We start from the raw sequence: 12,500 nt of genomic DNA, 5'->3' as shown, positions 1-12,500 counted from the left end.
TCTAACAAAGTAAAACACACAAAAAAAACAACACAAAAATGGCTATAGCTTTACAATGAGTGAGTAAATGGGAGTGGGAAAAATAAAGGTATGTTGCTGAAGCTGCCTCACTCAGAAATAAAACCCATCCTGGAGTCTAGGTAAGCAAATCAATTCCCTGTCGGCAATGGGTTAAAGCCTCTAATAAATTCAAAAGATTTGAGTTACCTATGGATTTTATAACCTGCACAAAACCATGATCTTTTCCGAGTAAATCATGTAGTCCACTTACAGTAGCAAAGCACAAGGATCTCTATTCATGTTTTAATCAACTAGTGACTTGTCTACATATATCTCTATAAGAGACTGAAATTGAGATATTAACAGGTATAACTATGAAATTGATATTTGCGGTAAAGATAATGATACACTGTTAATTTGACTAGTTACTGTTAGAGTCTTTTCATGATAGAATATGGATGTCCCACATAGGTAAGGTAAAGCAATGTACAAAGAAAGTGCACTCAAAAGACCATGGACTCTGCCCTATCTATATCCCTTGTGCTTCATCAAACTGGCTTAATCCCAGGTTGTGTGAAACCTGCAATAAGTGGTTGGAGGCAGTGGATGCACATCCTTCAAAAAGCCATCCTACACCAGAATGGTATTTGATAAAACGTCAATACATGCATGCTGCAAGTATTTTGAGGAAAATTTATCATAGAGGACAGGAAACTAGAAGATACACTCATATCCCTAAAGGAGGATGGATGGATATCTGCAAATTAGCAAATAGGGAGAAATAATTTTGGTGAAGTATTTCTCTATGAGAGAGTAATTCACAAAGGCAAGGAAGATATAATACCTATTGATCATATGATGGTATATCTACCACTAGTGGACCTAAAAGATGCTTACTGACACATCCCCATACACCCCTAGTTCAGACAGTTTCTGCCCCAGTTTCTGATGCCCTGGTAGTAAACACCTTGCTCGGTATACGGAGCAATATAATACCTCAATGATTGCTTTAGTCCCAGTGATCCCCTTTCTTCTTCCACATTAGGATAACCATCCTTTCAGGTTTGGAAGAATGGTACTATACTCCCAATTGGAAGCCAGGACATTAAGCAATCCACAAACCATGGGGTTAACCACAAGACTGCAGTAGTTCTGCAGGGATGCCCCAAATACCTGCTACTTTAGATATCACTTCCTTAACTTCTAAAGTCACCCTAAATGTCAATACCTGGAATGCTTTCAGGAGAACCATGTGGTCGCTGTAGGTCCCCGATGTGAATTTCCTGCGTACAGCAGTTGCACTTCTCTTCTCATTGGGATGTTTTGGTAAAATGAATGGGTCCCTGGTGAAAGAAAAGAAAAGAGAATAAGTGGGAGAGGGGGAGGGGGAGGGAGAGGGAGAGTGAGAGGGAGAGTGAGAGGGAGGGAGAGGGGAGGGAGAGTGAGAGGGAAAGGGAGAGGGAGAGGGGGGGAAGGAGGGGAGGGGAGGGGAGGGGAGGGAAAGGGGGAGGAAGAGGGGGGGGAGAGTAAGAGGAAGGAGTGGGTGAGGGTGAGGCAGAGGGAGAGGAAGGGGAAGGGGAAGGGGAGGGGAAGGGGAGGGGAAGGGGAGGGGAAGGGGAAGGGGAAGGGGAAGGGAAATGGAAAGGGGAAGGGGAAGGGGAAGAGGGAGAGGATGAGGAAGAGGAAGGGGAAGGGGAAGAGGTACATAAATAGGGAGGAGATGGGGGAAAGGAGGCAGAGGGAACAGACAAAAAGGTAAATGGGACAGGGAGGTGGAGAGAGAGGGAGGAAGACAGGAATGAGAGAGAAAGATGAAGGGTTTGAGAATAATTAATGACATGAGGGGAACATCTAATTTTAAAGTGTAATATTTAGGAAAATCAAGATATAGTGTTTTTTGAGGGTGACCTTGAATAGTACATGGGGGTCTTTACACAGCGTTTTATCTGAACTAGAATTAGACAGGAAGTGTGGAATAATATAAAGGTTGTGCCCACACACCCCAAATAAGTTTACTTGTTAGCCAGGATTAAAAGCTGTGCCAATCAAAAAGTTGGTAGTTTATTTACTAGATAGAATATAAAGTTTTGCCTTGTTTTTTTACTGAGTTTATTTACAAGTGAAAAATATATATTTCTTTAATTTTCCACTCCTACAATAAGTTATTCAGATTTTTTATATATTGTATATCTATATCCCTCAGCCACATTTTGGATATTTTTCAAATTTCACCAATGCCAATTTTGGTGTTTGGCATTTCAAGAGCTTAGATTTACACATCAAATATGTACATATCATTGCCAAATACAGACTGCACAGTGGAGCAATAAAGTTTAACCCAAATCCTCTGGATGGCACGCAGTGAAGACGGCACTTTCCTGGCCCAAACTCCGGTCATGTAAGGTGACGGCATCTTTTCTTCCTCAGATTCCAGGCATCATGCAAGGTGACGATCTCGGTGTCACTTCGTATTTTTTTCTGGACTCTTCCTTCCTTCACTAATGAAGCCAGATACAAAACTGACAGTTTGGTCTGTGTTCCCCCTCCCCCCATCCCTCCTCCCACTGCCCTCTGTCCCCCCAACCCGCCCAATAAGACCCCAGAATGCGAGTTTAGGCCTACACGGTAGCCTCCTGGAAATGCATCGCGCGCGTGGGATCACTGACCCGGAGGATTTGGGTTAAAATAGTATCTCTGTACTTTTCATAGTTGAAAAAAATTATTGCAGTTATCGCTTAAACTTAAAGGAAAATGGGAATAAGCTACCATGCTTATGAAATACTTGTGCATAAAACAAGCAAACATTGCATAATGAACATAACAAATAGAACACAATGAAATATTTATGCAGTTGTATAAATAGTAAAAAGACAATCATATACCAAACTGAGTCTGAGGGAGAGGAGGACCTAATAGGGGTATGGAGATATAGGGCAGATACAGTGGCTGTGACATGAGGAAATGCAAATAAGCACATGAAAATAAAAGAGATATGAATAAACAGCATGCTTTATCATAGAACACAGTGAAATATCTATTAAAAAGTATGAATAGTAAAAAGACCAAAATATACCATAAAGCAACTATACTGTAATAGGACAGAACCCCAGGCCCAGGCTCCACGAAAGTCATGGCAAATAGGAATTGTGGGGTTAAAAGCCTAACCCACGTCCAAAATCCTCTCCGAGAGGCCAAAAATGCTCAGTGTTTGTCAGGCATTTGTTTTCAACTTATGTATTATGATGTCAGTCCTGAAGTCACCCAAACTCCGTTCAAAGATACCCCTTATTTAGTGGTGCCTTCAGCCAACACTTATAGTTTTATTGTTACTGTTTAGAAACCTATAATAATATCTAAAGTAATCCTTGGTTACTGTAAATAGTTTTCCTATCCTGCAATGAAGTAGAGGGAACTTGTTAGAGAAAGTCCAGGATATAAAAATGATGCATAAATCTGATTATTTCTTCAATGCACATTTATAACTATTTTGAAATCAGACATCCTCATTAATTATTTTCCACAGAACTTTGCACATATTAAAACAAAATAAATCTGTATTACTCAATAGACAAAAAAAAAGGAAATTCTTAAAAATAACAAACAAATCAACAAAACCTAGTAAACAAATAAATGAAATCAGGCTGCCAGATTTTGAAAGTTTGCTTTAGGGAAGGTTCAGAAACCTTATATAAAATGAAAATATGTGAAAAATATTGAAATAAAAAAAAAACATGTAGCATGGTCTTCACTTATTCACAAATCTAAATGTCCCTCTGAGCATAAATTTAAATGTCAGAAAGATTGGCATGGCATGCTAAGAGAGTGAATAATATCTTTACAATGAAAGACCTGGTATATACACTGACATGATTAATGAGCAAAAAAATCATATCAAAAATGGCTTGTTTTATCATAACTTTATTTCTGTAAGCAATGAGGTGAAAATGGGGGGGAAAAAAAGCTTTCACTAAATGCTTTCTCAAAACTAACTGCATCAAGATGACATAGAACAAATTTTGTAGAATAAAAAATTACAGGCTATATTTTTCTTGCATACCTTCTAAAAACTTAATTTGGATTTCAGTTGTCTAAATAACTATTTGTGTGCAAGTGACAAAAAAATGCAAAAAATTCAGGTATGATGATCAAGATAATGTTATACATAAAATATAGTCCTTAACCTTTGCCACTTTTAAAAAATGGGCAAATTTTCGCCTAAAGGTGATGCCATAATTGCAATGAATAGGTAAAAGATTCATACTAAATGCCTTTTTGCTTTATTGCTTCTTCAAGATGTATGCACTCAGACACACACATAAACACATATTCATAATAAGGTAAATAAATAAAAACAAACAAACAAAAAAATAAATAAAAAATAAACATAACTGACTGAGAACAACACCTACTTGTATGAGAGGCAGGCAGCTATGGTGAGCACAGGGTCAAGGCACTTGAGAACCGTTGCTGTGATGACCATTTTGGCCAAACGCGGGGGCAGGGGCAGGTCCAGTAGGTGGTGGCCTAGCTCTGTGACATCCTCCCATCCATCTAGGGCATCCATGCTCTAACGAGAGAGGAGAGGCTATCAAATTGGGGTTTTCTTTAACTCTTTCAGGATGGGTCTAATAATGTGCAGCCTCAGTAGGGCTGCACATTATGATATACAAGTGTATATGGTAAAACTGCACTGTAATACTAATCAACTTCTGGTATGGTGTATGTGTGTATGTGTGTGAGTGTGTGTGTGTGTGTGTGTGTGTGTGTGTGTGTGTGTGTGTGTGTGTGTGTGTGTGTGTGTGTGTGTGTGTGTGTGTGTGTGTGTGTGTGTGTGTGTGTGTACATGTCTGCGAGTGTGTGTGTGTGTGTGTGTGTGTGTGTGTGTGTGTGTGTGTGTGTGTGTGTGTGTGTGTGTGTGTGTGTGTGTGTGTGTGTGTGTGTGTGTGTTTATGTGTGTGTGTGTGACACAAAAATGTATATAACAAATGAAGAATCAACAAACTAAACAAATAAATAAGGCAAAAAGCTATGTAACTGGCCAGGAGCAAGGAAGCAGTTGATGGAAGCATATGTCAGATTTGCCAGGAAATTGCATCCCAAAATTGATTATTGAAAATCTGCCATATTAACAGGTTGTCATGTATCCTGAGAATGCAGTCAACACAGGCCTATAGACAGCTCATCGTCACTGGATATGTGTGGATAAAACTCAGCGTGTTTTTAGTTTTTCAGGTGTATTCAAAATTCCAACAAGCCTATAAGATGATTATTTTTATTGAAACTTATATAAAAAATTCACATTGTTCTTGCCTTTAATGTTATCCTCAACAAAACTAAAATCTTACCTTGAGCAACTGGACAGCATTTCTAATAACCATGAATGCTGGTGCTTCTGGTGCTCTTGCCAAAAAGTCAGCAATAGGCATGTTGGCAGGAGCTAGAAGTTTGGTGTGAAGACACAGTTCCTATGAAAAAAGAATTGCATCATACATGATGTTAAACATAAACTGATAGGTATATAAACACACATACTGCATGAACCATTATTTCAGTAAACACTGAATTTGCCCTAGATTTTATTGAAGAATAAAAAAGTAAAAAAATCATAAAATTTAAGACCCTGCTCTAGTGAAACTACAGCACTATTTACTGTAGTAAGGAACTGAAAACAACAGCATATCAGAGTTGACAGTTACCAAATCACTTTATAGAGCCTATAAAATAAAAGAAAGGGAAAAAACAGATAATTTAAATATAAATCCTGCTACTCTGTCATCACAAAGCACCAACATATTCAGTTTCCTCTTAAATTCACAAGCAAAGCAGATAGAAGTCAAGCACCTGCAGTGGTGTTCTCAAGATCTCTGGAGTCTGGAATTGCTGCATGCTGTTGTAGCGACTGCGGGAGAAAAGATGGTAGCATATACCTGGCTGGCACCTTCCAGCCCGGCCCCTTCTCTGCTGACTCGAGGCCTGGGATATCCACACGCACCTCAAGCATGACACGCCCAAGTTTGAGTCAAAGCTGACCTGGATTGGAAGTGGTCTCTCATTATCAATATCTTCAGTGCCAATTACTCAAGTTTTGAGATGGGGTAAAGTATCAGTTTCAGCACTAATGGTATCATCTGAATTTAGGGGTATCAGTGTCAGTGAAAAATGGGTGATACCAGCCAATACCTAGTGATCTCAATACAACAGAAAAGTCAGACACATTTAAAACAGCAAATATCATGGAAAAGTCTCAGAATTATAAAATATGTCAGAATTCATGAAAAAGATTTCATTATCTCAATTATAACATTGCACACTAACTTATAATCACATAATGTACTCTTTACAACCGCAATTTCACTAACCTAGGCCATTACTTTGTCTTGGAAAAGTCATGAAATTATCTCTCTCCCTCTCCCTCTCTCTTCTAATGTGCTGATTTGTATTGTTTTAATTTTGTGATATGTAATTTTTGAATATTTTAAATGCATTGTAATCTACTGTATGTAACTTATGTCCTAATAATTTCTTTCATATCAGTATGCCAAAGTGATTTTGTATGATGTCTGTATAATCTTTATCATATCATGTGTACAGTAAAATTAATTTATAAAGACCACTGCAAAGAATAACCAATGTAAATTGAAAAGAAATATTATAATTAGTACCTGATCTAATCTAATTTTTGGCCTTGATCTGAAATTCATGATAGACATGGATGGAAATTGTTGCAGATAGACTACTATAACCATGCATGATGGATTTTGGATTGTATGATTAGGTTGGATATGGACAGGAAGTTTTGTCTTTCTGATTATTATACTCAAATGGTCATTCTGATTGGCTAGTTGAGTGGGACTATCAGAACTTACTGACGTTGCCTGCTTTGCAGAAAATAATCAAGTAATTAGATTTCTTTGGCTAAGAATATGAAGGTAATAAAGTATCCATAACACTAAATTAAACTGCAGTGTCAATATCAATATCAGTGTCAGTATTAGTATGGGTATGGATATGGGCATCAGGCAAAATATTGGTATTAGTATCAGTTAAAATAATTGAATCTGTGCACCACTGCTAAAAAATATTAATAAAAATTATGTAACATTTATTAAAAAAAAAAAGAATTCTTCAGCAGATATGTGACATGTACTAAAGAGGGGAACTCAGGTCCCACATATCCCAAGCACTCTTTCTGTCTGCAAATTTCCTCCCTTGTTCAGCAAATAAGGCAGATATCTACAGCCCTATTGTTTTTGAAAATCAAAAAGTGATTGGTCCCCATATTAATATAAATAAGTGTGTAAATACAGATGTGTCTTCAGTGATTCAGCATATAAAACAAACAAACAAATAATCAAACACACACACACACACACACACACACACACACACACACACACACACACACACACACACACAAACACACACACACACAAACACACACACATAAAAAAAAACAAAAAAAAAACATACCTCCTTCATCTTGCCAGCATCTATGACATACACCACATCATTTATTGTGACACTGGTTTCTGCAATATTGGTGGATAGGATGATCTTTCGAACACCAGGTGGTGACGCTTTGAAGACACGTTTCTGGTCACTTGACTGAAAAAAAGTTAGAAAATCTATCAAGACTTGGCTTCTATTCCTGGAATACCTTCCCTTTTCACATAGGATGTCTCTCCCATTTAATTGTCATAAATATCAATATTATCATTGGGAGGGAAATATATACCAGCATGACAGAGTAAGGCAAAAACTACCCTAACATGAGCATATAATGGGAAACCTTAAACAAAGTTATAAAAAACACAGGAAATAAAAAAAAGGATAAACTATACCTGCATGCTGGAGTGAAGGCAGAAAAGGCAGTATTTTCCACCAATCAGGTACTGCTTCTCTTCAGCTATGATACGATCACGGAGGTTGACAATATCATCGTACCCCGGCAGGAAGATGAGGATTGCACCTACAACATTCCAAGTGATTCTATGTCAGATTTATGGTAATTCTTATTTCCAGATTTCAGCTTTAGTGATAAGATAAGATAAATACACTAGGTAATAATTAATACAAATAATTTAAATGGTCTCTAATGGCAGTCTGAATGAAAAAAATACTGAAATTATTTGCTCATGACAAATTAAAACCCAATCTTCAATTATCCACTCTTCAAAGGTTTCACACTTTCCCTTACAAAAAATGAAGCGCCTTTGCCTCACCTGGGGGCTGAGATGTGTGGATTTTGTAACAAAGTGCATATACCAGGTCTACATCTGCCACTTCCTCTGACACGGAGTGATGGTAAGCATCCAGCATTCTCTTCTCCTCTGGCAAGAGCTCAGTCAGGGGCACCACTGTTGAAGGACCTCTAATAACATTCCCATGATTTGAGGAGGTGCTGCTGCCTTGCATTCCCTTGCCAGAGATGGTTAGCAAGTCCACTCCCTCACAGGCACTTCAAAGAAGAGAGAGGACAAGTGGAATTAATGATGATTACATAGTGCAGTTTATAGACCCGTAGCTATAGGGATTTTAGTATGTAAATACATTACTGCTGTTACTTATTGCAGATAGGTGTCAAGACATACACAACACAAGTTTTGGGCCTGACAGTGGGCGACATGACATACAAGACGTGCGAGTCTCTGGGCAGACTACAGGCATCATCACATACATGACTTTATGGGAGAACTGTGTTCTGTGTTTTTTATTATATGATCAGTATTTTCATATTGTGCCTAATGATGGTAATTATCATTATAATTACTATTATTACCCTACTAGCTAATAATTACCTATAGTATAAAATCATAAAAACAGATGGCAATAGAATCTATCATAGAAATAGTGATGTTATTTCCTTGTTCCTTATTTTCTTTTTATATATTCCTTTTTATATATTCCTTATTCAGTTACACATCATTAATATATTTACACTGTTAGCAGCCAATGACCTACAGTATAAAATGACAAACATAGATGACACTACAATCTTTTATAGAAAATAGTGATTTTTTTTCCTTGTTGCTTTCTTTTTTTTTGCTCATAGATAGATCTGTGTCCTCCCATAAAACTATAATACTTCTACTATACTGAGTAAGGAGAATATAACAAACTTACATGGATTCCATAATATCAATTGATCAAGACATTGCTAAATCCTGTCAGATGATTTATATGAGACTAGAAAAATGGTAAAATACTCAAAAAACGACCTACACATAAATGGTTCTAGTGTTACAATGAGTGGCTGGAAGAGAGCAAGGAAGGTGATAACATGTTGCATGTGGTTTGCTCACTAAGAAATAAACCCTGTCTGGCGGGTTGCACACTGCTTATTCTGGAAAATAGTCCCTGTCCTCATCAAGTTAATACTATAACCAACACTGCGTATCCAAAATCAATTACAGATCAATAAAAAAAATATATAGATATTAGTTTTCTTCATAATTCTACTGTGCAGTGTATTGAAATTATTGGATGTAACCAAAAATAGTAATAATTGATACCATACTCACTTCAATGAGAAACATACATATCATAAGTGAAAGTAAAAAATAGATGGTATAAAAAATTATGACTGGATAACTGTTTACTATAGTCTGTTTTTTTCCAATCTGAAAATCAACATACGTGATATTGTAATAAATATTCAAGCTATTAAATCAGTAATACAACTGAATGTGTATGCCTTACACATTCACATATAAATCGAAACAGGATTCTTCACTAGTAATAAGAGTGAGACAGAACTTTGAGCTCTTAACCCATTGGTCGCGGATGGCATGATAAGATGTCAAGGCTGGCATCGGCGTAAACGCGGATGGCATGATATCAGAACAAGATACGCGCTGGCCCCAGCGCGGATGGCACGATATACTACGGTGGTTAGGGATAACGAGGGGACGAGGGAACGCCCTACTCACGCATATTTTTTCATTTCGCGTCATTTACTACCTCGTTTCCGGTTTACCTTACGTGACCTTCCGATTGTCCCCGCAAGTACGAAGTGACATTGGACCTTATTACCCTTTTTTATATATATATATATGAGTGTTAGTGTATACGTGTGTGCATGTGAGTGTGTGTGTGTGTGTGTGTGTGTGTGTGTGCGTGCGCGCGTGCGCGCACATCCTCTCTCTCTCTCTCTCTCTCTCTCTCTCTCTCTCTGTATATACGTAGGCGTGTGTGTGTGTGTGTGTGTGTGTGCGTGCGTGCGCGCGTGCGCGCACATCCTCTCTCTCTCTCTCTCTCTCTCTTTCTCTTTCTCTTTCTCTCTCTCTCTCTCTCTCTCTCTCTCTCTCTCTCTCTCTCTCTCTGTATATACGTAGGCGTGTGTGTGTGTGTGTGTGTGTGTGTGTGTGTGTGTGTGCGCGCGTGCGTGCACATCCTCTCTCTCTCTCTCTCTCTCTCTCTCTCTCGCTCTCTGTATATACGTAGGCGTGTGTGTGTGTGTGTGTGTGTGTGTGTGTGTGTGTGTGTGTGTGCGCGCGTGCGCGCACATCTCTCTCTCTCTCTCTCTCTCTGTGTATGTACGTAGGCGTGTGAGTGTCCGTGTGTGTGTCTGTTTGTACATCCTCTCTCTCTCTCTCTCTCTTGTCCTCTCCCCTCCCTCTCTCCCACCCTCCCCCCTCCCTCTCGCCCACCCTCCCCCCTCCCTCCCCCCTCCCTCTCGCCCACCCTCTCCCCTCCCTCTCTCCCACCCTCTCCCCTCCCTCTTTCTTCAAATTCACCGCGCTGTTTTGACGTCATACCCATTTACCCCATTCCCTGTTTCAAAGTCACCCCATATTACCTGATTGGTTGGAATGTCACGCCACATATTGTACTGAGTGCTCATTGGCTAGAATTATGAATAAAAACCCGGTCTGAAGTTGGTAGGCCACACAACAAACATGGAACCCACTCCAGGTAAGTCAACGCAATCTTTCTTTGTCACGCCATATATCGTACTGAGTTCTCATTGACAAGAATTCTGAAAACAAATCCCAGATCTCGACTCCTTTCCAGGAACTTCGACTTACTCTTTTTTTGACTTCTCCGATGAGGAGGAAGATGACGTAAATGAAAATTATGTCCCTCTCTCCCGACAAACGCGAATGGAGGACCCTGAGACTGACACTGATTCGTCCGACGACGAAATAGATTACGTTCCTATTCATAACAGCAGCATAGACTCGGATGAGCCATTATCCGAGTATGCTGCCCGCGTTCATGAACGCAATTCGCCAGGTACGTGTAGCTGCATTGTGACATTGTGTCCAATGAGCCATTATCGGGCTAAACTAACTGCATTCAATCACCAGGCAGTACAGGGTTCCGTTGGCGGAAGAAAGAGAATGTGCCCAGGAAGTTTGGCTTCACGGCGACACCCGGCTTGAGGGTAAACCTCGATGCCTCGATGTCTGCACATGAATTCTTGAAGGTTTTCTTCACAGACGAGATGCTCAACATCATCATGGAAGAAACGAATAAGTAAGTTCCCATCCCCTTCATTTCGAAAAAAAGATGCAAAAAATTATGCTATAACTCCATTGAATGTTTTATCGTCCATTACAGCTACGCCGAGTCACACCCAGGATTAGTGAAGGGACATGAGCGGAAGTGGATGCCCCTGAGTGTTCCAGAATTTCAAGTCTGGATTGCTCTAAAGATTATGATGGGGATATCACCAAAGCCGCGCCAGACACAATATTGGTCAAAGGACGACCTTCACGAGGCACCTTTTTTTCCAAAACATATGCCTCGAGATCGATTTGACCATATATCTAGTGCCCTCCACTTTTCTTCCAACGAATTTCAGGATGGAAGCAATAGGATGTGGAAACTTGGTCCGATTATAGAGCAGCTAAAGAAAAACTGCCAGTCTGTTTATACCCCACCGCAGTGGATAACAGTTGATGAAAGTCTTTGGAAGTTCAGGGGGCGCCTGAAATTCGTTACCTATAATCCTACAAAAAGGGCTAGATTTGGCCTAAAGGTTTACAAGTTGTGTGTGTCCTCAGGCCCAACATGTGGCTACACATGTTCATTCAATTTTTACACGGGCCAGGACAGAGGGGAATTGCCGGCTTCTCACAAGGCTGTCGCCGACCTTATGGAGTCGGCAGACCTATTGAATAAAGGCTATACGCTCTTCGTTGATAACTGGTACACCTCGCCTACGCTGTTCCACTGGCTCCAGGGTAGAAAGAGCAATGCCTGTGGGACAGTGCGGGCAAACAGAAAATGGATGCCAAAAGACTTTCCAAAACTGAAACTAAATGAAGTTGATGTACGCAGTACACCAACAGGCATGATGTGCCTGAAATGGGTCGATAAGAAACCCATACACGTCCTGTCGACGATTCATACCTCAGAAATGGTGGAGACTGACAGGCTCAACCGCCATGGGAACAAAGTCATGAAACCAAAGGCCATCATTGACTACAATAACGGAATGAAGGGAGTGGATGTAGGAGACCAACTTGCTGCATCCTATCCAGCGGCAAGAAGGA

General features: G+C 39.6%; 1 protein-coding gene across 2 annotated transcripts in view; it reads right to left on the bottom strand.

Moving 5' to 3' along the window:
* LOC122248008 (3'-5' RNA helicase YTHDC2) overlaps positions 1-12,500 on the bottom strand; it is a 46,401-nt gene that overhangs the window by 18,817 nt on the left and 15,084 nt on the right. For both annotated transcript variants that reach the window (XM_086530410.1, XM_086530411.1), the window contains exons 13-19: positions 8,223-8,458; positions 7,842-7,969; positions 7,471-7,605; positions 5,842-6,030; positions 5,346-5,465; positions 4,410-4,567; positions 1,229-1,343 (exon numbers count right to left, since the gene is read on the bottom strand). In XM_086530410.1, the coding sequence (XP_086386536.1) occupies positions 1,229-1,343; positions 4,410-4,567; positions 5,346-5,465; positions 5,842-6,030; positions 7,471-7,605; positions 7,842-7,969; positions 8,223-8,458 (1,081 nt within the window). The remainder of the gene's footprint in view (positions 1-1,228; positions 1,344-4,409; positions 4,568-5,345; positions 5,466-5,841; positions 6,031-7,470; positions 7,606-7,841; positions 7,970-8,222; positions 8,459-12,500) is intronic.

The sequence above is a fragment of the Penaeus japonicus genome, unplaced genomic scaffold, assembly GCF_977035675.1.
Source record: "Penaeus japonicus unplaced genomic scaffold, GWHDUDI00000001_assembly GWHDUDI00000033, whole genome shotgun sequence".
NCBI classification, from domain to species: domain Eukaryota; kingdom Metazoa; phylum Arthropoda; class Malacostraca; order Decapoda; family Penaeidae; genus Penaeus; species Penaeus japonicus.
Note: the sequence above shows the minus strand (reverse complement) of the source record. Positions and strands in the feature narration are given on the sequence as shown.